A 24292-nucleotide genomic window follows, 5' to 3' on the forward strand; every position below is an offset into this window, starting at 1 on the left:
GTTTTTAGCATAAGTAGTTAACAGATATTTCAAGGCACCATTCAAGGTGAAGTGGCCCATTAACATCCCTCCAGTTATAGGAAGGACAAGGACAGAAGGAGGGAAAATGGCAGCTGGGGATGAGGGGTTTAGCGGGTTACAGATTGTTGTAATAAGCCATAAATCCACTTTCTCTCTTCAGAACAACAGATGCAAACCCTGCAGACAGACACACTACTATGATGATCAGTGCCCCCCACGACACACCTTTCAAGATGCATGGGTTCTACACATGCCTATCACAATATATGGTGTACCTCATCCAGTGCACTAAATGCTCTAACAACTAATGGCATGTCTTTCACATGGAAGAAAAAAACATATATCCCAGAAGAAAAATAGCAAAGATTTCCTCATACCATGGAACAATCTATCCCCCGGTGAGTAACAATGATCAATTCCTGGTTTTCTAAACTTTTGAAAGTCAAGGCCCATAATCAGAAAAACAAAACCAGTTGCACACCCCCTTGCACTCTTCCCTTTGAGGTGTAAACCCCCCTCCCCCCCCCCCATCCACATCTTGCACTGAAATATATCAAGTGGGAAGGGGAGAGGAAATGAACACCAACTCCTGAGCAGACACTGGGTGTGTGGTCCTGACCCAGCAGCCCTGAGGGTCTGTCCCACAAAAGAGGGGGCGCCCCCTTGAACAGTTTGGGTGGCACTCACTGACAATGGAAGTGGATGTAGTGGGCCCAGCCTAGGCAGGGGGCCCATCCCCCACGGGAGGGGTGTGGGGGAATGGCCAGAGGGGGTGGATCCAGGCTCCCCCAGGGGAGGGGAATGGCCGGGGGGGGTCCCCAGAACCCCGGGGGTGACCCCGGCTCACCTGGTGCGCTGGTAGCGGCAGTTGCCGTACAGGAAGTACCGGCAGATGTGGAGCTGGCCGCACTGGCCCCCGCAGCCGGGTCCCGGCCCGCCGTGCTCCGGGCACAGCCGCACCGCGCTCGTGGCCACCACCACCTGCTGCTCCTGGGGCGGGCCGCCGGGCGAGCCGGGCCCCGGCCGGGTCACCAGCGTGAACCGCTCCGGCTCCGCCAGCAACAGGTTGTCCAGGCTGGGACTCAGGGCCGGGAGCCGCCGCGACAGCTCGCCCTGCTCCAGGGAGCCGCCGGCGGAGCAGAGCGCCCGCAGCGCCTGGCTGGGCAGCGCGGGCCGGGCCATCCCGGGCAGCTCCGAACCCCCCGCCGCCGCCGCCGCCGGGTGCCCTCTCCCCGACCACTTAGTGCAGCTCCGCCCCGGCGCTCCCTGCAGCCTCTTTATTGTTGTGAGCCTCCCGCAGAGAAACGAAACTGAAAGCGGATCTTCGCGCAGCTACCCTACCCTACCCGCCCCCCCGCGGGAGCCCGAGCCGCCCCCGGCCTGAGGGCGTCCCCATGTAGCACCCGTGACCCGGCACCGCTGTATTAGCTGCCGCCGCGGGTCGGGGAGGCGGAGTCGCCCCTCCAGGAAGTTCCGCTGCAGATCAGCCCGGTGGCCAATGCACGGACCTGCCTGCCCTCCCGGGCCGCTGCAGCCGGGGGGTGGCGAGCACGCTGCGCCGTAAACAGCATCTTGACGCCTTGGCCTCAGGCTCCCTCAGCGGCCCGCGCTAAGTCCGCGGCTGCCACTGACTTTGCCCTCCACACGGGTATCACACCAGCTCTCCTGATGCTGCTTCTCCAGCCTCACCCATCCCTCGCGGCCTGGCTCCCTTTCCGCCCCCCCAAGCTGGGGCGTGCCTACAAACCCAGCAGAGATGCTGACTGCAGCCATGTCGTGCACACAGCCCTCGATGTTTAGCTCTTCTTCAAGACGTTTACAGCAGCTCTCAAAGATTAGCCACCTCTAAATGGAATAAGTCGTGTCCTTAGCATGTACCCAGGTGCAAAGAGTTTGTCCGGTTTTTCCTGGTGGTGAGGTTGAAATCCAGGTCACCTAAATTACATGATTGCCCCACCCACAGGACGGGCTTCCGTGTGTGATATCAAGTTTTTTACATCACAGCCCCTCTCTGTCCCTCAGTTTCCCCTATCTGTAAAGGGGGACACTTCCCTCCTTTATACAGCTCCTTATGATCTACTGATGAAAACTGCTATATAAGAGCTAAGATTTATTACTTGTTAGTCCAGGGGTGGGCAAACTTTTTGGCTGGAGGGCCACATCTGGATGGGGAAATTGCATGCAGGGCCAGGGCAGGGGGTTGGGGTGCAGGAGGGAGTGTGGTGTGCAGGAAGGGGCTCAGGGCAAGGGGTTGGGGCAGAGGAGGGGTGTGGTGTACAGGAGGGGGCTCAGGGTAGGGGTTCAGGGAGGGGTGTGGAATGCGGGAGGGGGCTCAGGGCAGGGGGTTGGTGTGCAGGAGGGGTGCAAGGTGCAGCAGGGAGCTCAGGGCAGGGGGTTGGGGTGCAGGAGGGCTGCGGGGTGTGGCAGGGGCTCAGGGCAGGGGGTTGGGGTGCAGGGGGGTTGCGACTGGGGCTCAGGGCAAGGAGTTGGGGTGCAGGAGGGGTGCGGCAGGGAGCTCAGAGGGTTGGGGTGCAGGGTGTGGCAGGGGGCTCTGAGCAGAGAGTTGGGGTGCGGGGTGCAGGAGGGGTTCGGGCTCCAGCCCAGTGCCACTTACCTGGAGCAGCTCTGGGGTGGCAGCGGCGCGCACCAAGCCCAGGGCAAGCAGGCAGGGAACCTGCCCTGTCCCCACGCTGCTCCCGGAAGTGGCTGGCACCATGTTCCTGCGGTCGCTGGGAGAGAGGGGGCAGAGGGTTCTGCTCGCTGCCCTTGCTGCGCCTCCAGGTATTCCCCAAAGCTCCCATTGGCCGCAGTTTCCCATTCCTGGCCAATGGGAGGGCTGGATCCAAAGTTCTGAGGGACTGGATACGGCCCATGGGCCATAGTTTGCTCACCCCTGTGTTGGTCAATGCCATTTCATTGCACTGCAATGAAAGCATGGCACAACATTGTGACACACATGGCTTGTAAACTCTTATTGGGGCAGAGATCACCTTTTTATTATGTGCGTACACAGTGTGTAGTACAATGGGTCTCTGGTCTTTAATGGGGGCTTCTAGGCCAGGAGTTCTCAAACTGGGGGTCGGGACCCCTCAGGCAGTTGCGAGGTTATTACATGAGGGGTCACGAGCTGTCAGCCTCCATCCCAAACCCTGCTCTGCCTCCAGCATTTATAATAGTGTTAAATATATTAAAAAGTTGTTTTAATTTATAAGCAGGGTTGCCATGTGAAAGGGGTCACCAGTGTAAAAGTTTGAGAAACACTGTTCTAGCACTACTGCAATACAAATAATATAAATGCATGGCAAAAAAAAATCTTTGTTTATGAAAAATTAGGGTTTCCCAGTGACTGCTCATGTCCTTCCAGAATGTAGAGTTCAACAAAATTTCAGAAAACCAGGAAATGCGGAGTTAGGGTCAAGGTGGATATGATTTAAATCAAATCATGATTTAAATCACTAGCCAGGAAGACTCAGTTTAATCATGGATTTCTACATAAAAGTGCATTCTTGTCGGTTGTTATAAACCTTAATACATATTCTTCACAACTCAGAGATAGATGTAGGTTTCATTTTTAGAAGGTACACACTATACATTTTTAAGTGATTTATTTTGAAAACTTTTCAGATTAGTTTTACAGCTATATCAGAAAATTAATGATTGTTTGGTTATTTCATTTACCACAGGTAATTGAAGCAGATATTTATGAAGTCATTGGGAGGTGAACTATCTCCAATTCAACAGGTTAACCATTAATATTTGGAGGATTTTCTTGTCATGCTGTATTAGGAGGAGAACATCACCAAACAGACATTTAAATTGTTTTATTCAACTAAAACAACGTTATGTATTCTGAATTTTTTTTCTTCAACAGCAAACGTATAATATTTTAACAAAACAAGCATATGAATTTTTGAATTTAGTTAAACATTCAAGACTTTTAAAATCAAGTTTGTTTTTATTAAAAATGTTTTAACTAAAATAGTTAATGAAATATTTTAAAAAAAAAATTAAATTGACTGTGTCAGCCAGGTCAACATGAGAAACTTAAAATATTGGCTTCAGCAGCTAACTCGGTCGTCTTCACCTTCAATTTCCTGTTTGTTCATAATCTGGAAAAGAAAAATAAGCTTTCCTGCTTTTTCAGGTCCCAAACGATTTCTCAATTTGGAATGAATTAGTTCAAAGGCAGAAAATATTCTTTCTACACCGGCGGAAGAAGCTACTGCTGTTAAAAGTGAGATTATCCAAGTGCTTAAGTGACTTCCACCAGTTCACTGGTGTGACTTTCTTTAAAGCAGGGATCTCGAAGTCCCGGCCCGCAGGCCATCTGCGGCCCAAGAACCTCCCCACTGCGGCCCGCAGAGGAGAGATGCAGGTAGACACGCTGCCGGCAATGTCTGCTGGAGGCGCCGCCCCCCCACAGCTCCCATTGGCTGGGGGAGGGGGACAGAGATACCATCACTGGTCACCAGGCAGAGTCAGCCATGGAGGCAACATCACTTTTTTCCACAGTGAATATAAACAAGTCAAAATACCGAACACAACTATCTGATGCCCACCTTGCTGCAATCCTGAAGGTTTCAACTGCTCAGTCACTGAGGCCAAACATCAACAAGCTGACAGAACTGAAGTGTTGCCAGGTAACTGGCAAACATTAAAAACTCTCTGGCAGGTGAAGAATTGTACAAAGTTTTATGACAGTTTTATTATTTCTAAGAAATTCCAAATAAAAAATACAATATAAACATTTTCTTTTCTGAACGCCATCGTCAGTGACATTATTGGCCCGCTGGGAGGATTTGAGGCACTGGACCTAAGGTAAATTGAGTTTGAGACCCCTGCTTTAAAGCATCATCAGCAAACATATATTTCTTGAATGGTTCACCCTTAGCTCTGAAGTTTATTATAGCTGGCATTATGGAGGGATGATTGCTGGATGTCATAGCCATGTCATAGCCAACTCCTTTTCTTCAGCAATTAAGGTTTGACCCTGGTACCAAATATTGAGAATATTTGCAAGAAAATGAGCTGGAGTCAGTGCTTGTCCCACTCATTTTTTAATGTTTCTAATTTAATTCTGTCATTGCATATTTCTCTTTTTAAGATCTCACTCAGTTTTAACTTCCAAATTTCAACAGCATCAGCAATAAAACAGCTATTTCCCTGCATTTTGTTCAAGGCTACAGAAATAGGCTTCAGGGTACTCAGCATGTGTTCAACATTTCTCTTAAGCCCAGTGTTGAGAACTTTGGCTGTGACAATGCCATCTATTTTTTCACAAGTTTGTTCACAAACTTTCACCAGATTAGGCCAGTTCTTGATATAGTGCTCAAAACAGTCCACTACTGAGTTCCATCGCATGTCGTGTGGGAGAGTTAGCTTGGTTCCTCCCACTTTTTTCAGAGCAGCTGCTGCAAAGTTGTTGTTACAGAAGTATTTTGCAATTTCAACAACATTAGCCTTTATTTCTGGACACTGAAGTCTTTGGCTAGGAGGTGCGTCAAATGAGCACCGCAACCATATGTTGTTAGCTTGGGACTCTCTTCTAAATAATTTCTTCTCATCTTGGATACATTTGCAACATTGTCTGTGACCAAGCTGCATACTAGACATTTGAATTTTTTTTCACAGTTTGTTATAGCTTTTACTGCTACTTCTTGTAAGTATTCTGCGGTGTGTGCATTTCCTGATTTATCTATTGTTTCTGTAAGAAAAGCAATCCCTTCTTCTGTTGTCGCACAAGCACATACAACAGGATCATTGTGGACATTGTTCCACACATCAAAACTCAGGTTAACAATTTTACCCTCTAGACCTTTTGCACACTGCTCAATTTCTCTTTCATACGCTTTATCCAGCAGTTTGCCTGCGACATCTGCTCTGTTGGGTGGACTGTATCCTGGTCTTAAGACTGAACCATGTTAATGAAGTGTGGGTTCTCAATTATACGGAAAGCAGAGTTTGCTGCATAAACAAACTGGGCAATTTTTTCATCAATTACCTCTTTTTGTAATCTGCTGGTTCTTATCACAAACTTATCTATGGTTGTTTCTGGATGATGGAGATTTTTTTTTCTTTTTGCTACAGGTGATATACTGTGGCTATGTGACATATATGATGTGACTGAAATACTATCATTGGCAGATAACTCTGAAACTATAGAAAATGATGGTGTTCTTGAGGGTGGATAGTCTTCAGAATCCTGTATATTGAGGATGGATTCTCCTAAACAAAATAAATCAATGCAGTTATTTAATTATTATTACCATACTGCTTATTTAGTATTACTCATTGCATTCACTGACAATCAGTACTACTTTAAAGGTGAAATTGTAAAAGGAAGATCTGCCTATTTCAGCTATTCATTTTTTATCACAATTGCATCTAAAATGATAGTACCATAGAGTAACAACTATATATTTTGCTCAAACATGAGAATTCAGGAATAGTCTAGAAGGAAGACAGGCAGTTCTTAAGGAAGAAGTATGAAATAAAAAAGTTTACCAACCTGAAGATCCTGCATGTTCAGACATGTTTCTTTCATCATCTTCAATGCAGCTTCCTCCTGAGAAGGAACACTTCTCATGATGTTGTTTCATTCAGGCAACCATGCCTTGCATTTCTTTGTTGCACTGTTTGCATTTTGCACACATGCCTGTCTTACCCACAGGTAGGGGAACTTCATTAAAATATTCCCAAACTGGGTTCCATTTACGGCCTGCTGCCATTATAGGTTTTCCCTTCTAGTGAGAGAATGGTATGGTAGATGTCAAATCAATGAAGGCTACACTCAGAAAGACCTCAAGACTTCTGGAATTTGTTGCTCAAACAGTTTCACTTTGGTTTCCACTGCCGTCCCTCCCTTCTCACATTTATGTCCAGACTTCTTCTCCTTGTCCAGATCTATTCCACTCCCAATAATCTTCTATTAATCGAACTTTTTGAAACTTTGCACTTTTAGAGAGAGGAAAGGGATTGACTGTGTACACAAATTTGCAGAGGGACAATAGCAGGGATGGCCAATCTGTGGCTTCGGAGCCACATGCAGCTCTTCAGAGGTAAATATGTGGCTCCTTGCATAGGTGCCAACTCTGGGGCTGGAGCTATGAGCGCCAACTTTCCAATGTGCTAAAGGGTGCTCACTGCTCAACCTCTGGTTCTGCCCCAGGCCCCAGTCCCACTCCACTCCTTCCCCCAAGGCCCCTGCCCCTTCCCCTGAGTCTGCTGCACCCTTGCTCCTCCTGGTTTTCTGAAGTCTGAGGTTTGCTGAACTCACCATTGTGGACAGACAAGAGCAGTCACTAAGGAACCTTAATTCTGTGTTAACTTTGGGGGGGGGGGATCCATCTAATTTTCTAGTTATTTTTAACAGAAAGAAGGCTTGGTAAGAATTAGTGGTCATTGGTGCAGTTGTGAGCCAAGTGAACTAGTCATCCTGGCCCTATATTAGGTCCTGCTTTGAGCAGGGGGTTGGACTAGATGACCTCCTGAGGTCCCTTCCAACCCTGATATTCTATTATTCTATTCTATGTTTCTATAGCTTTCTCCCTTCCTCCACTCAGCCCCACCAACCAGTCCTGTTCATTCCAGGCCAGCCGGCCAACCCCTACCATGCTATTTTGTCCAGGCTTCCCTCCACCCCAAGCCCCCAGATCCTGGCTCATCTAAGAAGGCACATGGAGAGGGATCAGACTCCCCTCAAGGGGCGGAGGGCCCCAGATCCTGGCATATATACACAGTAAGCCCAGGAGCAGGGCTCAGGCACACTCAGGGACCCCCACATTCCAGCTCAAAAGTAGGGAGGTAAGGAGTGGGGCTCAGACCACCCCAGCTCTTGGCACACTCAGAAGGGGAGAACGTGAAGCTGAAAGGTGCTCCTGCCCCTACTCTCCCCGAGCACCTCTGCTGCCACTCACCCCCATGCGTCCCTCACCTGAGCCCCACAACCCATCTTACCTCCTCTACCACCCATCCCTATTTATCCTTCTTCCCCTCAATACAGCCCCAAACCCCTCTTATCCCTATCCTCCCCTCCTCCACTCCCAAAAATGCCTCTCCCCTGCCAGCAAGTATTCACATATTTTTTTTAACAAAAATACTTTGATTACATTCACCCAAAAATTTTAAAAAAGCAAAGCCATGACAAAGACAGATTTTTAAGCAACATGCCATCCAACCTTCCCCAGATCTCTGCCCATGATAAGACTCAGACTGAGGTTGGCTGGCTGGGTCAGGTTCAAAGGCTATTATTTAATCCCCTGGAGCTACAGCTGCTGTAAAACTTTGAAGGCTAACAATCATGTTAACTCTTCTGTTTACATATGCTCAGTATAATCCATTAGATGCACAAATAAGCATGAGGCACGTAAGGAACCTAACTGGAGAAGCAATTTTTTAAAAAAAGTTTTAATTTGATTTCCCCCAAAGGGCTGATTGATGGGTGACATGCACTCTGTGAGGATAACCCTCAAGTATTGGAGACCCTGGTGCGATGGTCTGAGCCCTGAGTTGACCTCTATCTGTGAGCAAAGAAAGGGTGCCAAAATCTCTCAACTTCTAGAAAAGCTGGATTTATTTTGAGGGCTGTATCTTGGGAACCCTCTGGTCTAATAGCCCCCAAATTGGCTCTCCAACAGAAACCTATGCCCCAGTGAGACACACCAAATTTCAAGGCAATCCAAGAAACCATGTAGATTTTAGAACACACAGAATATTAGAGCTTTAAACAGAAAGCTGGTCTTAACCTTAACTGTAGCAGAGCTCTTGCTCTGCTATAATACTTACACACACAAAAATGATGTTAAAAGAACACTATTAAGGTTACAAAGGAAGCACTCAGTATGCATCTTCCCCCCACAAAACACACATTTTGCACACATATGCTTTTTTCATCCCCAGGTTTTCCAGATGTAGCTACACCAGTGCAAATGTCAGGTGCAGATGCACGGTCCAGGCATCAGATGAGATTTGTACCGTTGCGACTTACTTTAGTAAATTGCCAACGTTCATTGTACCAGTGTAATGTGTCTAGTTTAGGGCATTTCACTGGTGTAATTAAATCAATGTAGTTAAATCAGTGCAAATTTCCCTAATCTGGACAAGCACCTTGTCTCGTTGTGCTGTGAGAAAGTGCTGGTGGACAGATCTCCACAACACCAAAACACTGCCATTTTTGATTAAAACTGGCACCCTTGTCAGAAAACTCAGCATAAAAATCAGGATTTGAATGAATACTGAAACTGAATTGTCATCTTACCACAACAGGTGGTCCCAGGAGCATGTTTGTACTGCAGCTGAGGAAAGTTTGTACTGCAGCTGTGGGTGCTGACCCAGCTCTCGGGCATCTCTAGGAGCAGCGCTGTCAATCTGGCACTCTTCACAGGCACTAAAATTAAATCACAAAATAAACCAACATTGATACAGCTTTGCATAGAGAAGATTTCTAGTTTTCAGAGTTGCACTTAAATGGAAGCAGCCTTTTTTTTCTCCCCGTATACTCATACGAAAAGTAAACCGGAGTATGTTCCTGTTATAATAAAATTGGTCACGTGAAGTTTTATTTGTTTGTTTAGCATCACGTTCCTCAGGAAGACAGATTTGATACAACTTCCCCAGCTATGAATTATCTATAAACAAAATTATATTTTTCTCTTCTTTAGGAGTATTTTGTATGAAAGGGAAAGTAAATTTCTTTTTGTTTACAAAATCAAATCTCTTCAGCATATATGCCAGTTGAAGGAGGAAAAAAAGCAGCTAACTCCTTCTCCCCAATTAAATCTCCCAATTAAAAATAAGGATACATACATGTTTCATTAAAGTTAATTGTGACATAATTACATTTTATTTATTACACCCATGATAAATTACCACTTTGTGAGCTGACCCTGCAGTGAGGTCCATTCAACTAGCCCCCATGGATTTCTGTATAGATGGCAGTGGTCAATCCACGTGGAATTTATAACAGGATCAGGGCCTTAGTTACAGCAGTTTCAATCAGCAACTCTTTGCTAACATCTTATTCCAGAACTGAAATGTGGCACCATAAAAATGATCTTTAACATATTTTTGGGTCTGAATCACTATATTCATATTTATGCATTACAAATAATAAACTTATGAATAGTGACATTAATTTTAATTGCAGAAACTTTATTACTTAATCTATTTAATCTTCACTTGAGTTTATCCACCTTAAAAGTGTGACAACTAAATGTTTTTTCAGCTGAAGTATTTATATGCATCTTTAAAGCATCCATCATTGTAGTATAATAAAGGTGCCAACATCCCCTCCCCCACATTTTTAGCCCTACTTCTAGATGGAAGTTTGAAGTTCCCCTAAACAGAATATCTATAATTAGTAACAGATATAGAATGGATTCTTATGAGTATCGATGTTGAAGATTTTTGCAAAGGATATGAGAGAAACAAGATGGGTGAGGTAATAATATCTTTTACTGGACCAACTTCTATTGGTAAAAGAGACAAGCTTTTGAGCTACACAGAGCTCTGTGTACTCTAGTAGATGCACCTCCATATATAAAAAGGCCACCTACCATTTTAAAAGAATTTCACAGTGGTACACCTTTATTGTTTTTAAAGCACACAGTCTGAAAGAGGAAGTTAAGAGCATCAGCCTGAGATTAGATGCAGTACTTGAGAGGAGCCAGACTGTGGGGCTGTTGGCTTTTCCAGTGGTCTTGCAGCCTCTTATACCTTGATAATAGTATGTTCGCTACATTAGCTAAGGCTGCATCCGTATTTAACTCATTTTCAGAAATTCAGAGCATAAACTGTGTCAGAACATAGGCCAGAACGTTCTTTCAAAAATTATTTATTTTGCAATAATGATTCTGTATGAACTCAACATATATGCAAAAAAATCAATACCTGCAGTTTGCACTGATCACTGGCATAAATCACAACTGGGTTTGCTACTAAAAAAAAATTTCAGAAGTAAGTGGCTCATAATGTAGTTACTAATGTAATTTAAACTGTCATCAATATAGTTCCATTCTGATTTTGGAGAATTGTTACAGTCATTTTGCACAGATGTAAATAACCACACAAGGTGCATGGGAGGAGACAATCAGGCCTTCTCTCTTCCCCCTACTCATCCTCATATCCACATAGAGGTCTTCTTCCCATACAGACCCATGACACTTGTCCCCCGGACTCTCCCATCCTCAAAAACAAGCACCATTCCGGGCCTACAATCCCCTCAAGAGTAGATTCTTTCCATCCCAACTTGCTTCACTTACTTTGGATGTCTTTCATAGGGACAGCTCCCTTCACTTCTCTCCTGTGGCATGATCCAAAATCCATTAGCATCAATGGGAGTCTTTCCATTGACTTCCATGGGCTTTGGATCAGGCTCCCACTCTTAATGTTTTCTAGGAGCATCTTGCATGGCTGCTCCCTCAAGCCTATGCCTGAGGAGTCACACCTTATACATTAAATGAGCAACACAGAGCTATCTCCGCCAGTTCTGTTATTGTGATGACAAGAAGACATTCCCCAGAAACCCTTATGTGCATTTGCTGAACATATGGACTCTAGGGTAAAGCTGGGCAAAATCTGTCCGACAAAACTTTTTTTGCATTGAAAAATGCATATTCAGGTTGAATTGAACATTTTGCAAATTTATGTTGAATTTGCTGAATTGTTTTGCTGAAAGAAAAAAGAAAAAAATTCCCAAAAAGTCAAAATGCTTCATTTTGTCATTTTCAAACCGTCATTTCCTTTTGAATTTTACATCCATTTTATTTTATTTTTAAAAAGGTTAAAAAAAATCTCAAAACCAAAATGAAACATTTTGAGTCAAAACATTTTGTTCACCCAGACACAAAACATTTCTGACTTTTTCATTTTGCTGAGCAATTCAAAAAAATGTTGTTTCAGGTTGACCTGAAACAATTTTTTTAAAAATGTTTTTGGTTTGGCCACCAAACCAAAAAAATCAGTTATTCACGCAGCTCTATTTTGAGGCATATCTCTGGCCATGTCTCTGTCCCAGAGGCTCATGGAACTAATGACTACAGGATGATGGATACACTGACCCTCAGGGTATGTCTAGTTTACAGTTGCTACAATAACACAGCTAGGGCTCTGCAGCCGTGCAACTGTAGGGCAGTAGTCTACGCTGACAAAAGGGTTTTTTCCACTGATGTACTTAAACCACCTCTCTGAGATGCAGTAGGTAGGTCAACAGAAGAATTCTTCCTTCAACCTAGCTGCGTCTACATAGGGGGTTAGGCCGACCTAACTACATCACACAGGGCATGAACTTTTTCACAGCTAGGTCAATCTAATTTTTAAGTGTGGACGTGTCCACAGAGAAGCAGGAATTGGTCCCAAAAGGGTTTTAAGTCAACTCATGAAAAGCTTACCTGGCTGGTAGCATGTGTTGCTACAACAACACAAAATTTTCCCAGCAAACAATTTCATTACAGCTCAGTCCAAGTTTACTGAGGTTCACAAACTTTTTGAGCAGACCTGGACTGAGCCAGTCCTCCTTCCCCATAGGAGGAATTCATGATTGTGGTGAAAAACCAAACAAAATACAGCAGTCTCAGCTGAGCTTCTCTACCACTTCGGTATCTCTTCATTTGAAGTCAAAATTCACGGTGACATTTGGGAGGACGGGATGCAAAACAATAGGAAGCAAATTGGAATAACAAGTTTGTTGAAACAACTGCAAATCAAGATCCCAAGTTTTGAACAGCTCTGCCGGCTCAAGACAGTTCTATTCAACCCTGTTTTCATTTATCACCAAATCACTCAACTGCTCGCATGTATGTTGACCCAGAATATACATTTTCATGAATTGGCTAAGCCTCCATCTTCTGATGGCATCTGCCTCCCTGCTGATAATTTGTCAATGACAGTTCTGTTTTCTTTAACACACAAATTACCAGAGAACCATCTTTCATATAGCACCATTTGCCTTACACACCCTTAAATGGTCAATTAACACAATTCAAGTAGTAAGGAGCTTATATAGCAGCTTTAACTTTTGTATTATTTTTGCAAAGTTTATCAACTTGCAGAACTACTTAAGACCAAAAGATGAGTTTTGTCAAATATATAAATACAGTAATTGAATTCTAAAAGTTCATTTTAATTTTGTTCCACTGTCTACAATAATCAAGAAGTTGGTCTGATCACATTATGTTTTATCCTGTGTCAAACAAAATACAAATTTCCATCTAAATAGTATTTCCTTCCAACTTCCCCGATGACAGTGTGAACGGGTATATTTATGAGAAGGGGAAGAAAGATCCTGCTATCCTCATTAATAACCAATTGTGTTTAGACACGTCAGTTCCAGAAAACTGTGCCTTTTTATTTGTATGTTATGTAAACTCTACATCACGAACAATAGCTGTGCTAATCAGGGATCAGCGAACTGACTTAGATACTGTAAAAAATCCACTGCCACCCATACTCACGGCTTCAACTCTTGTTAGTGCCAAATTCAACCCAAACCTTTTCTGAGGTTTTGTAATTTTCATATACCTTTTATTTCACTTCTGGTTCCCAGTCAGGACTGAATCCAAAAGAGTGTGAATAACATGAGAAAAACTGTTATACCTCTGACAAAGAATCAAAATGGTAAGTGCCACAATACAGGAAGGAAATCCATTTCATGCTATATTCTCTTGTCTTCAGATGAATTGACTCATAGATTCCAAGGCCAGACGGGACCATTGTGATCATCTAGTCCAGCGATTCTCAAACTGTGGGTCGGGACCCCAAAGTAGGTTGCAACCCCATTTTAATGGTGTCACCAGGGCTGGTTTAGACTAAGCCTGGGGCAGAAGCTCTTGAGCTTGGGCTTTGCCCCACTCCACCTGGGGTGATGGGGCTCGGGCTTTGCCCCCCCTCCCACAAGGCAGTGGGGCTTGGGCAGGCTCAGGCTTCAGTCCCCACTCCTGGGGTCATATAGTAATTTTTATTGTCGCAGTGCAATGAAGTTTGAGAACCACTGGTCTAGTCTGACCTCCATATAACTCAGGCCGTAGAGCTTCCCAAAAATAATTCCTAGAGAAGATTTTCTAAAAAACATCCAATCTTGTTTTTAAAATTGTCAATGATGGACACCTGTTGGTAAATTCTTCCAATCGTTAATCACCCTTACTGCCAAATATTTACACCTTATTTTCAGTCTGAATTTGTCTAGCTTCAATTTCCAGCCACTGTATCATGTTAGACCTTTTTCTGCTAGATAGAAGAGCCCATTATTAAATGTTTGTTCCCCATGTACATACTTATAGACTATAATCAAGTTACCCCTTAACATTCTCTTTATTAAGCTAAATAAATTGAGCTCTTGGAGTCTATCACTCAGTGGGGGAGAAATGGATATCTTAAAGGACACAAGGAGAGCAGGAGATATTTTTTATCTCATTATGGCGGGGAGAGGGGCTGCCTGCAGCTCCTGAAGTAACAAAGAAAGCAGGCAACATTAATCACATTCTGAATGATGGGAAGGTAGGAATGGGCCTTTGGGGAACTGGCCTACCATGCTGGCTACTGAAGATATCAAAGGACAGAGTTGGATTTTCTACAATCATCCTGATTTTAACAGGACAGTCTCATATCTGACAAGCAGTGCTTGCGAGACATTTGAATCACTTTTGTTTCATGGCGTGGTGACATTTTGCACAGTATAGAAGTTGCCACCAGACACTAATACCTTGCCTCCTGACCCACCACCAAGACATAACATCATCATAACGGATAAGGGAATCTCATCAAACATGTTTGTTGTGGGGAGGGAATAGCAAAAGCCTCTGATTTCATATGAAATTGGTAGATTTTGCAGTGTTTTTATCCAAATGCACTTGGAGATATCAGCTAATTGTACATTTGAAATGCCAGACAAACCTGAAGAGCTTCATCAGCATGAAAACAGAAGTTTGGGGCCTTATTCTCCAGCCACAGGATTCAAGTAACTCCCACTGGTGTCAGTAACTGTATTTCAGTGCAGGACATAGGCCCTTGGTTTCCAAGAATTAATTTACTCCTGCTGTTTGTTCCTCACTTGAAGTCATAATTCTCCATTTGGAGTATCAAAAGTGGTTGCTGTGGAAATGATTTTGAGATCATAAACAACAGCTTATGGCTTCAGGCAAATAAGCAGCAGGGGCAAATGAACTCTTCAGAAACAAAAGACCTTGGTTTGCTTTCAAATAGCTCTTCTAATAAAATGTTAAAAAAAGAAAAAACACCCTGATGATGTGCCACTTGGATACTGCCATCCTCGTCGTCAACAAATCTTACAGTAAATGACATCTTTTCACTGTGACTAATGTCGAGAGTGCAGTCCATTATTACCATGTAGTACTTGCTTTGCCGAGCTGCATCAATATGTTATCAAGCACCTTCCTTGTTGTAAGGTCAATCAATTCATTTTGAATTGTTTTGCTGCAGTAATGGTCCATAGCTTTTTTACGAACTACTCAAGGTAGGTGCTCACACATGACATTGTCGTATTTCCCAAGGAGTTCTACCAAACTGAGGAAATTACCATTATATTCAGTGAAAAACTTATCCAACAAGCTCTGGAAAGCCAAATTATTCTTTGCAAGGAAGAGGGAGATTGAGATCAAAAGCTCAGGCATGTCCCTCCAATGCTTGGTTTCTACATTAGTAATGCACTGGCTTTCTGCATCTATGCATTTATTCAACTTGAGCCTGGACTCAAGCGCCATCCATTTGAAGTAGGCCGTAAAATGGCCAGGTGATTTTTCATGTTGCTTCAGAGCATCAGCTAAATTATGCCAGTAATTGTACCTGGAAAGCACAAGCAACGACTTTGCATTCTTTTCAAATATTTTGCAACAAAAACAGATCACTTTGTCAGTTAATTTTGAGTAAACTAGCTAATGCCGATTCAGTTTCTCACCGTTCTCGAGCACCCTTTCATGGTGTGACTTTGAGAAGTGTTGTTTCTGCTCATTTACTGGAAATGTCAGATCCTCAGTTTTGCCTGGCCTGTTCAAAATTGTATGATAAATATTGTCAGAGTTTAGGACCACCGGCCATAAGGCAGGATCTGACGTAGCAATTTGTGGTGTGCAGTTTTTCTCAGTGCTGTTTCTGTCCTCATGAGAGGTTAATTCTTCTTTTCATTTCTCTCCTTTTAACATAAACCAGATTTTTTTGTCTTTATTCTCCTTTTCATGTGAGCTACATTCTTCTTTATCATCACTCTCCTTTACACCACCAGGAAAACTAGATAATTCTCCATCACTTTCCTCACATTTCCCATTCCTTATCTTCAGGTAAATCTGCTAATTCCTTAGTAATTGAACTTCCATCATTTATGCCTTGTTCCTCAATTTCTTCTGCACTGGGACGCTTGCTACTGCCTAAGGCCAGGTCTATGTTGTTCTGTTTCAGATATTTTCCCATCAGATTTGCCCCTTGCTGCAAACTAGATTGGAAATGAGCTTTTCACTTCCTATAATAAGCTTCTGAAGGCTTCTTCAGGGGTATCTTTTATTTTCTATGGGGGAAAACAGAAAGTATTAGGCAGAGCAAAAGTCTTGTGTTCCGCAGTCTTAGAAAGTCATCAAACATTTAAGTGCTAAGCACGGCAAAAAAGTAATGGTATTTCTTTTATATTGTTGCGTAGACAGGGGTTTGATAAATATCTCTGGCATCTCATTAAAAATGTCCTTTATTGTTGCTACTTGCACTCTTCAAATCTTAAAACACAAGTACACTTTCACAATTACACAATAAAACATGATGCACAATATTGCAGCTGGGCTCTCACTTCACTTCATTCCTATATCTCACCGACTGACTGGTGATGCCCCGCCTCTTATATGCCCACGAGTGCATGGTTGACAACATTTTAGGAGGTTCAAGGAAAATTTAATTCTCACAAAGTCTGGAAGATTCCATGAGATTCTACAAAGGTCCAGAACATTCTAGGAGGTTAGTGAAAAATGAATCCACATATGGAATACCTGAAATATTTTACTTCAAACATTCTATTTTCCTTTTTGTCACTAACAAAAATAGCACCCTGAGCCCAGCGCCCCACAAGCCCAGTACCCAAGGATGTCACATGGATCTCCTGCCCCTAAAGCCGCCCCTGCACACATGGTATCTCAAACAGCTACCTATGGGACCAAGCAAAAATAGTTGCCTAGAAAAGGAGGCCTTAACTAAAGGTCAAACAGTATAGATATTATAATAAATAGGAATAATAATATTTGAATGTGTAGTTTAATTCATCTATGACTGGAGTAGTAGCAGCCAAGCGGAGATACGCTTACAGACAATCTTCGTGTAGTGGGAGTAGTACTAAGGCAGAATGTTGTATGTGGATCAGAGGGAGCACACTGTATAATGCACCCTGCTATCAGTGCAAAAGGGAACAGCATGTTGTTTCATACAACCTGTTGCTAAAGATGAGTTCTCAGGCAAGGGGAGGGAAGTGGCCTTGTCCCCAGTACAACTAGGTAGGTGTGCTTGCTAGTCCCATATATGATTGTTTATTTGGAACAAATCACTGGACAATCTAGGCTCAGAATTCTTTCCAGGAGCTAATCTTTAGTCCAGGATTCATTATATATTTTTGTACAATTGGTTTTATTTATTTTTGCTCTAAAACAATCTTTAAATAAAAATAAAAAGAGGACCAGCCTTGTAAAATGTGGGGCGTGACAATGGTGCTTTTGGCATGTGAAAATAGTAGTACTACATGTTAGCAAGTTTCAAGTCCTATTGAAAAAGAAGAACTTGCTTTATTAATAAACACTTTGCTGAGTCAAATAGGTCGTCCAAAAGTATATTTACAATGGTTTTCTAGCATTCTCATGGGAAATGCATGTTGCAATAAGGGTGATTTTCACTCAAAGTTGATGACATTTGTTTTAATTTATTTTTTCTTTATGCTTTTATGTGTGAAACTAGAGCATGAGTAAAACTAGAGAATGAGTGAAATTTATTTTTAATTTATTTTCCCTTTTAATCTATTTAATTTCCCTTTTAATTTATTTTCCCTTTATGTGTGAAATTAGAGAATGTGTGAAATTATGAAATTAAGAGAGACAAGAGTTGGGAAACTGAGAAATTGAGAGGTGAAGGAATTTTTAATTAAACTATTGACATTTTTGTTAATGTTTGTTTTGATTAATACACGTATTATTCTTAACAAACATGAGAGAGAAAAGTTCTTTTTGTTACGTCTCTAAAGTGCCACAAGTACTCCTTTTCTTTAATCACAATGTATTTCTAAGGTCAAAAACAAGTGGAAAGGAACCTTTAAAACAAAACAACTCCATCTTCCCTCTATCAACTCTCCCCCCAAAACATCAACCTTTCATGCCTTCTTTACACATAATTTAAACATGAAAAATGAGGCTAAAAGAACATTAAGTTTGCAAAGTGAATCAATCAAAAGATAGGACATGCCAAAAGTAAGGTTGCCTACGCAATCTTAACTTGGCTCCTTGTGCTTATGTATTATGATACTATCTTTAATTACATCACATACTATTTGTTCCACAGGACTCCACCTCATTCAGTGCACAGGATGGACAGTGCTCATTTTACTGAGCAGCTCTTCGATGTTTTATTTTATCCCCAGTTTAATGTGTGGCCCAAGCCTTATTTACCGCATGTTACTCAAACCCTGCTTTGAATGCAGAATTATTAATCTCCTCCTGGGCTTTCCTATGTGTTTTGCTACAATATCTCAGTGCTTCACAAACATTTAATTTATTTAGTTAATTTCACAATTGATTTTTCTTTGCAACATCCTTATGAGATGAGGGCTGGTATTATCCCCATTTTACAGATGGAGAATTGAGATACAGAGAGATTAAGGTAAAGAGTATCCACTAATTTTGAGTGCCTAATTTGACCTGATTTTTCAGACTATGCAACATTGTATACGCTTTACATGTTCAAAGCACAGCTCCATTGATTTCAGTTGCAGCTGTGAGTGCTATGCACTTCTGCAAATCAGATTCCACGGTTGCAAGTTGAGCAGAAAAATGAGGAACATACAGTCAGTGGCCACCTGTGAAAAATTTGGTTACAGGGACTTGCCCAGGATCACACAGAAACTCTATGGCAGAGGCAGGGATAGAATCCATTTCTCCATTCAACTGCCTTACCCATGAGACCATCCTTTCTCAATCTGCAGTCACCTGCCTCATTCACTACACACCTTCCAATGAGTTAGAAGGTCCTATGGACAACAGGCTTCATCCTGATTCATCCTCAGAGCAGGTACATCAAATAAAGCAGGGGTCCTGCAGAAAATATAGTATGTAGTCATATAATTAAAGATTGTGTCATAATACCTACACACAAGGGACAAATCAATGAAATGGTCCTACCGTTTTGTTTTGTTTTAACATGGGCAAAAAAACATATTTTTCCCTAATCTCATTCTTACAAATGTTTGAACCATTTTGGCTGAAGCTTTCTAAAATTATTCAGCCTGAAACAATCATTTAGTGTGGAAAATTTCTGCCCAAACAATTATTTCAGAGTCTTTTGGCATTTCCACTGGAAAGCCTTTTTAACATCCGTATAATGCAGCTATTAAAACTGACTTTTGAGATGGAACAAGAAATACAGGTCATCAGCCTGTTAATTAATTATTTTATAATCCACTGACAAAGCATGGGGCGGCGGTGTAAAAGGAGACTGATATCTAATGCCATATCAGAGGCACTGGGAAAAAAACTAGTGGTTCTGTTCTGCTTCACTTAACTTGGTGGGCCCTGCATTCCTCCTGCACACACAACACAAGAGATTCAGGATCAGCCCCAGAACAGACCTTGCACAAAATTATGTGAATTGTCTGGTTTAAACTGAGAAAAGTAAGGAAACATACAGTCTGGTTTGGAGACTGCCAGGCCTGTTATTCATGACTCTCCTTGTTGTGTCACGTAAAATTTACATTGCAAGCTCTCTGGCACAAGGACCTCATTTATATTTGTTTCTGTGAGATGCCTGGCACCCTTTTGGGTGTTTGAATATTGAAAAAAATAATTCTAATTAGCCACCACAGTACGTGATTAAATACATAATGCTGTACAAGGGGATGATTCATTACAGAATGGCAATATTAGGTCCTGATTCAGAAAAGCACTTAAGCATAAGCTTAACTTTCAGCACATATTTAAAGTTAAGAGTGCTTTCCTGGATAGGAAGGGGCTTATGAACATGCTTAATGGCTTTACATCACTGGGGCATTCCATGTTTTGTCACTTTAGACTTCATGATTTTACTGTAGATTTTTGTATTTCATAAAGTGAAATAGTTGAATTGGTTAATGATTAATAGCACAGTTGGTAAGATCTTGTAGGGCAGCCACGGACAATGACTAAATGCCTATTTTAAACAATTTTTCCTTCTCTCCCTGTTTTCTTACAAAAACTAAAATATTCAATAATGTACACTTTTAAAGTGGTCACATCAAAAATATTATTCACTAATGAGTTGTTATTTTGTTTTTGTCTGATTCATCATTACTGTCAAAAATTTATTTCCTAGCATTAAATCCTAGCATTATCAAATCCACCTTGGGAATGTGAAAGGAGAAATTATGAGATCGGTTTTTAGATGGGGGTTGGGGAATTCCATAATGTTTGCATTGTATAAACCCTAAGGTGTGGCATAACTGCCAGTTTTCTTGCATTACAGCTTAATTCAGTGAAAAAAAAACACAATTTTATGTCCCTCTCTTTAAGGAAATATTAGACTTTTTAAAAGTATATTTGACTATGTCATCTTGTGTGGATGGTGAGTGAAGAGATGGGGGCAATTCATCCACCCCAAACTTCCTAGTTTTTTGTCCTGATTCCTTTTTTCTCAGTCAACCATTACATGAGGGAACTTCTGATTATGGCGTTTTTTGCACCTTAAAATGAAGTTGAGGTGAGTGAGGCCAGGCAAAAGCCAAACCAGGAAAATAATTTCACATAAAATTAAAAAAAAAACATAAATCAAAGTTGTCCATCAAATAACTATAAATATATAGTTGAATAACATGAAATCAGTATAGAGATTACTGACACATCTCCTACTTCACTATTGAGATATGGAATTGAACATTCTTTAACACCAGTTTATAAAAATTCCCCAACTCTAAATGCTTCCTCAGCACTTCCCTGATGATAAGGGAAACATTTGCAAAACATAAGCAGTTTATGTCCATTGTGGCAAACAGCTGATGCTACTGTGGTGGGTCCCATGCTTTTCCTTGGTGGGGTAGGTTGGGGCACCACCCAATGCCCCTGTTCTTGGGTGCCAAGAGCTCCGCTAGTGCCCCGGGAAGGCAGGAGAGGAGGGTAGCGGGTAAGGGTCCACTCCCTACTCAGTCCCAGTCTCTTCAGGTCCGCAGGCTTCTTACCCTCTTCCCCCTTGGGTAGGGTTACCCTTTGTCCTCAATGCTAGGGGGAGTCTCCCTGCTCTGCTTGGGCAAGGTCTCCCTTTCTCTAGTCCTCTGGTCTTTCAGTTCACAGCAATACTCCTCCAAACTCTAGTCATCTCTCTTTTTTCCCTTGTCTGACTGGGCCTTAATTGGCTACAGGTGCTCCAATTGACCTGTAGTAACCTTTCCCTAGTTTAGAGGGAACCAAGCCTTGATCAACCTAGAGCTTATATACCTCCCCTGGAGAAACTTCAGCAGCATCTGCTTATGATAATGACATCGTCAAGCGACCATCGGATGGTGGATGACAAACTGGCTTCCAATGTTTCTGGAGACCTTGAAAGCAACCCTAGAGAATCTGATACGACTTGCCTTATGTTAAACTGATCAGGGATTGGCACCTGCTTTGGCAAAATACGGGACCACTCTCCCACTCCACTCTGGCCCTGCTGTATCACACCACACAAATGTTTGTATCATCAAAGCATAAAACCCCATTATTTGTGCCAGATTTTTTTAAATCCCAGTATTTCCTGTGATAGGTAAAATAGACCTACTCCATATTTTTTATTACCTTTGCTCCTCCTGCACTTTTCAGTGCCTCCTCAAAATTCAGAACTCTTGGCTACAGTTCTGTCACTAACCTCCACTCATACACTTCTCATTGCTGTGGCCACCCTATTCCCAGTAATGACAGGCATCTCTTTTTTAAGTAAAGAAGACAACTAACGGTCCAATATGATCTAATGATATTTGAATTTAGGTAGTTTCAGTTCTTTTAATTATCTTAACACAGAGCATTTGATTGTCATATTTTACTGCGTCTATTTATTTTCCCCCCTCACAGCTCCATTTTGATGTGCAGACACTACTATAACACTAAAATGATTCCCAACTCAAAATGAAGATACATCTTTTCTTTAAAAAGAACTAGGCCTGGGAAACTCCTAATCGTTTTTAACCTAGAAGATTCCAATTTTTACAATACTAAATAGCCTCTCTCTCTATGGTCCAAATTATGACACCCTTATTCACATTTAGTAGCAACTTACTCTATGCATGGTCTCCTTGACTTCAATGAGTCCACTCATGGACTAAGGCAGTGGTTTTCAAACTTTTTTTTCTGGTGACGCAGTTGAAGAAAATTGTTGATGCCTGTGATCCAACAGAGCTGGGGATGAGGGGTTTGGGATGTGGGAGGGGCTCAGCGCTGGGGCAGAGGTTTGGGCTCCAGGGGTGAGGGCTGTGGGGTGGGGCCAGGAATGAGGGATTCAGCTTGTGGGAAGGGGCTCTGGGCTGCGGCAGAGGGTTGGGGTGCGGGAGGGGATCAGAGCTCTGGGCTGGGGGTGCAGGCTCTGGGCTGGGGCCAGGGATGAGGGGTTTGGGGTGCAGGAAGGGGCTCCAGGTTTGAGGGGATCAGGGCTGGGGCGTGGGGTTGAGGCACAGGCTTACCTTGGGCAGCTCCTGGTCAGTGGCGCAGCGGGGGTGCTAAGGCAGGCTTCCTGCCTGTCCTGGCACCACGGACCAAGCTGCGCCCTGGAAGTGGCCAGCAGCAGATCTGGCTCCTACACGGAGGTGCACAAGCGGCTCTGCCAGTTCGTGACCAATGGGAGTGCGGAGCTGGTGCTCGGGGCGGGGGCAGCATGCAGAGCCCCATGGCCCCCCCGCCTAGGAGCCGGACCTGCCTGCTGGCTGCTTCTGGGACACAGCACGATGTCCGAACAGGTAAGGACTAGTCTGCCTTAACCAGGCAGCACTACCAATGGGGCTTTTAATGGCCTGGTCAGCGGTGCTGACCAAAGCCGCTGCGACCCAGTGCCTTACATTCTGAGACACAGTACTGGGTCGCGACCTGCAGTTTGAAAACCACTGGACTAAGGAATTAAGCAACTTGAGCAAGGATATCAGAATCTGTCCCTGTGTTGAAAACTCATTCAGAAAAGCTAGGAAGTCTTCATTTCAACTGGACTTCACTGGGAACAGCAGTCTGCCTGAATACTGTAAATTGCAGGATTAGAGCCATAGCGTTTATGGTGGTACTTTTTTACTTACTTAAGACTTAAATCTCTTTAACAGAGCCAGCTGGAAATTTCAGTTCACAGCAATACTTCTCCAAATTCTAGTCATCTCTCCTTTTTCCCTTGTCTGACTGGGCCTTAATTGACTGCAGGTGCTCCAATTGACCTGTAGTAACCTTTCCCTAGTCTACAGGGAACCAAGCCTTGATCAACATCGGGCTTATACTAAGCCATTTGGAAAATTTCTCCCTGTGGAACATTTCAGCTCTGTTTTGAAAGCTTAAAAACTAAAATTATTTTGATTTTTAGCCACCAAAAATTGGAAAGAAAATTGGCCAAAACCTAAATATTTTTGGGGCGTTGGCTAAACATTTTTGATTTTCTGGTTTTGTGATGACAAATTTTCAAGTACACTTTTCATGTAAATTTTAAGTTAGTGAACAACCCAATTTTCCATTACATTTTTTTTCAATGGAAAATTTTTAACTAGCAGTAGCCCATAAGTACAGAATTCACTTTGTTCTATTTCCCTTTTGTTCTTCATACGGGTGAAATTCACCCATGTGCAGAGGGCCAGCCGCAACTCTCTGCACCACTTCAACCCTCTTCTGAGAGTTCAAGTCAAACATAAATTGTGCCTAGGCCTTATGCTAGTCTTCTGCACAAAGGTAAATTTCACCTCGTGTAGAGGTCAATCATGATCCCTTTAGGAATTGAGAAAATTTGTGTAGGGAGGTGTATTTTTAATTGAGATATTAATTAATTGATTTACTAATCCCATGTTGATTTGAAGAACTGGCACTTATTAAATCTATTTATTAATCCATGTAGTCAGCATTTTTTA

At 42.6% G+C, this 24292-nt stretch overlaps 2 protein-coding genes across 2 annotated transcripts in view; one reads left to right on the forward strand and one right to left on the reverse strand.

The window, feature by feature from the left end:
• Positions 1-1389, reverse strand: part of PARP12 (poly(ADP-ribose) polymerase family member 12) — a 31259-nt gene extending 29870 nt beyond the window's left edge. Inside the window, exon 1 of the mRNA XM_073323012.1 lies at positions 869-1389. Within this exon, the coding sequence (XP_073179113.1) occupies positions 869-1203 (335 nt within the window). The 5' untranslated portion in view covers positions 1204-1389. The remainder of the gene's footprint in view (positions 1-868) is intronic.
• A 21754-nt stretch (positions 1390-23143) lies between these two features.
• MYBPC1 (myosin binding protein C1) overlaps positions 23144-24292 on the forward strand; it is a 192443-nt gene continuing 191294 nt past the window's right edge. Inside the window, exon 1 of the mRNA XM_073335999.1 lies at positions 23144-23155. Coding sequence (XP_073192100.1) covers positions 23144-23155 — 12 coding nt within the window. The remainder of the gene's footprint in view (positions 23156-24292) is intronic.

The sequence above is a fragment of the Lepidochelys kempii genome, chromosome 1, assembly GCF_965140265.1.
Source record: "Lepidochelys kempii isolate rLepKem1 chromosome 1, rLepKem1.hap2, whole genome shotgun sequence".
NCBI classification, from domain to species: Eukaryota; Metazoa; Chordata; order Testudines; family Cheloniidae; genus Lepidochelys; species Lepidochelys kempii.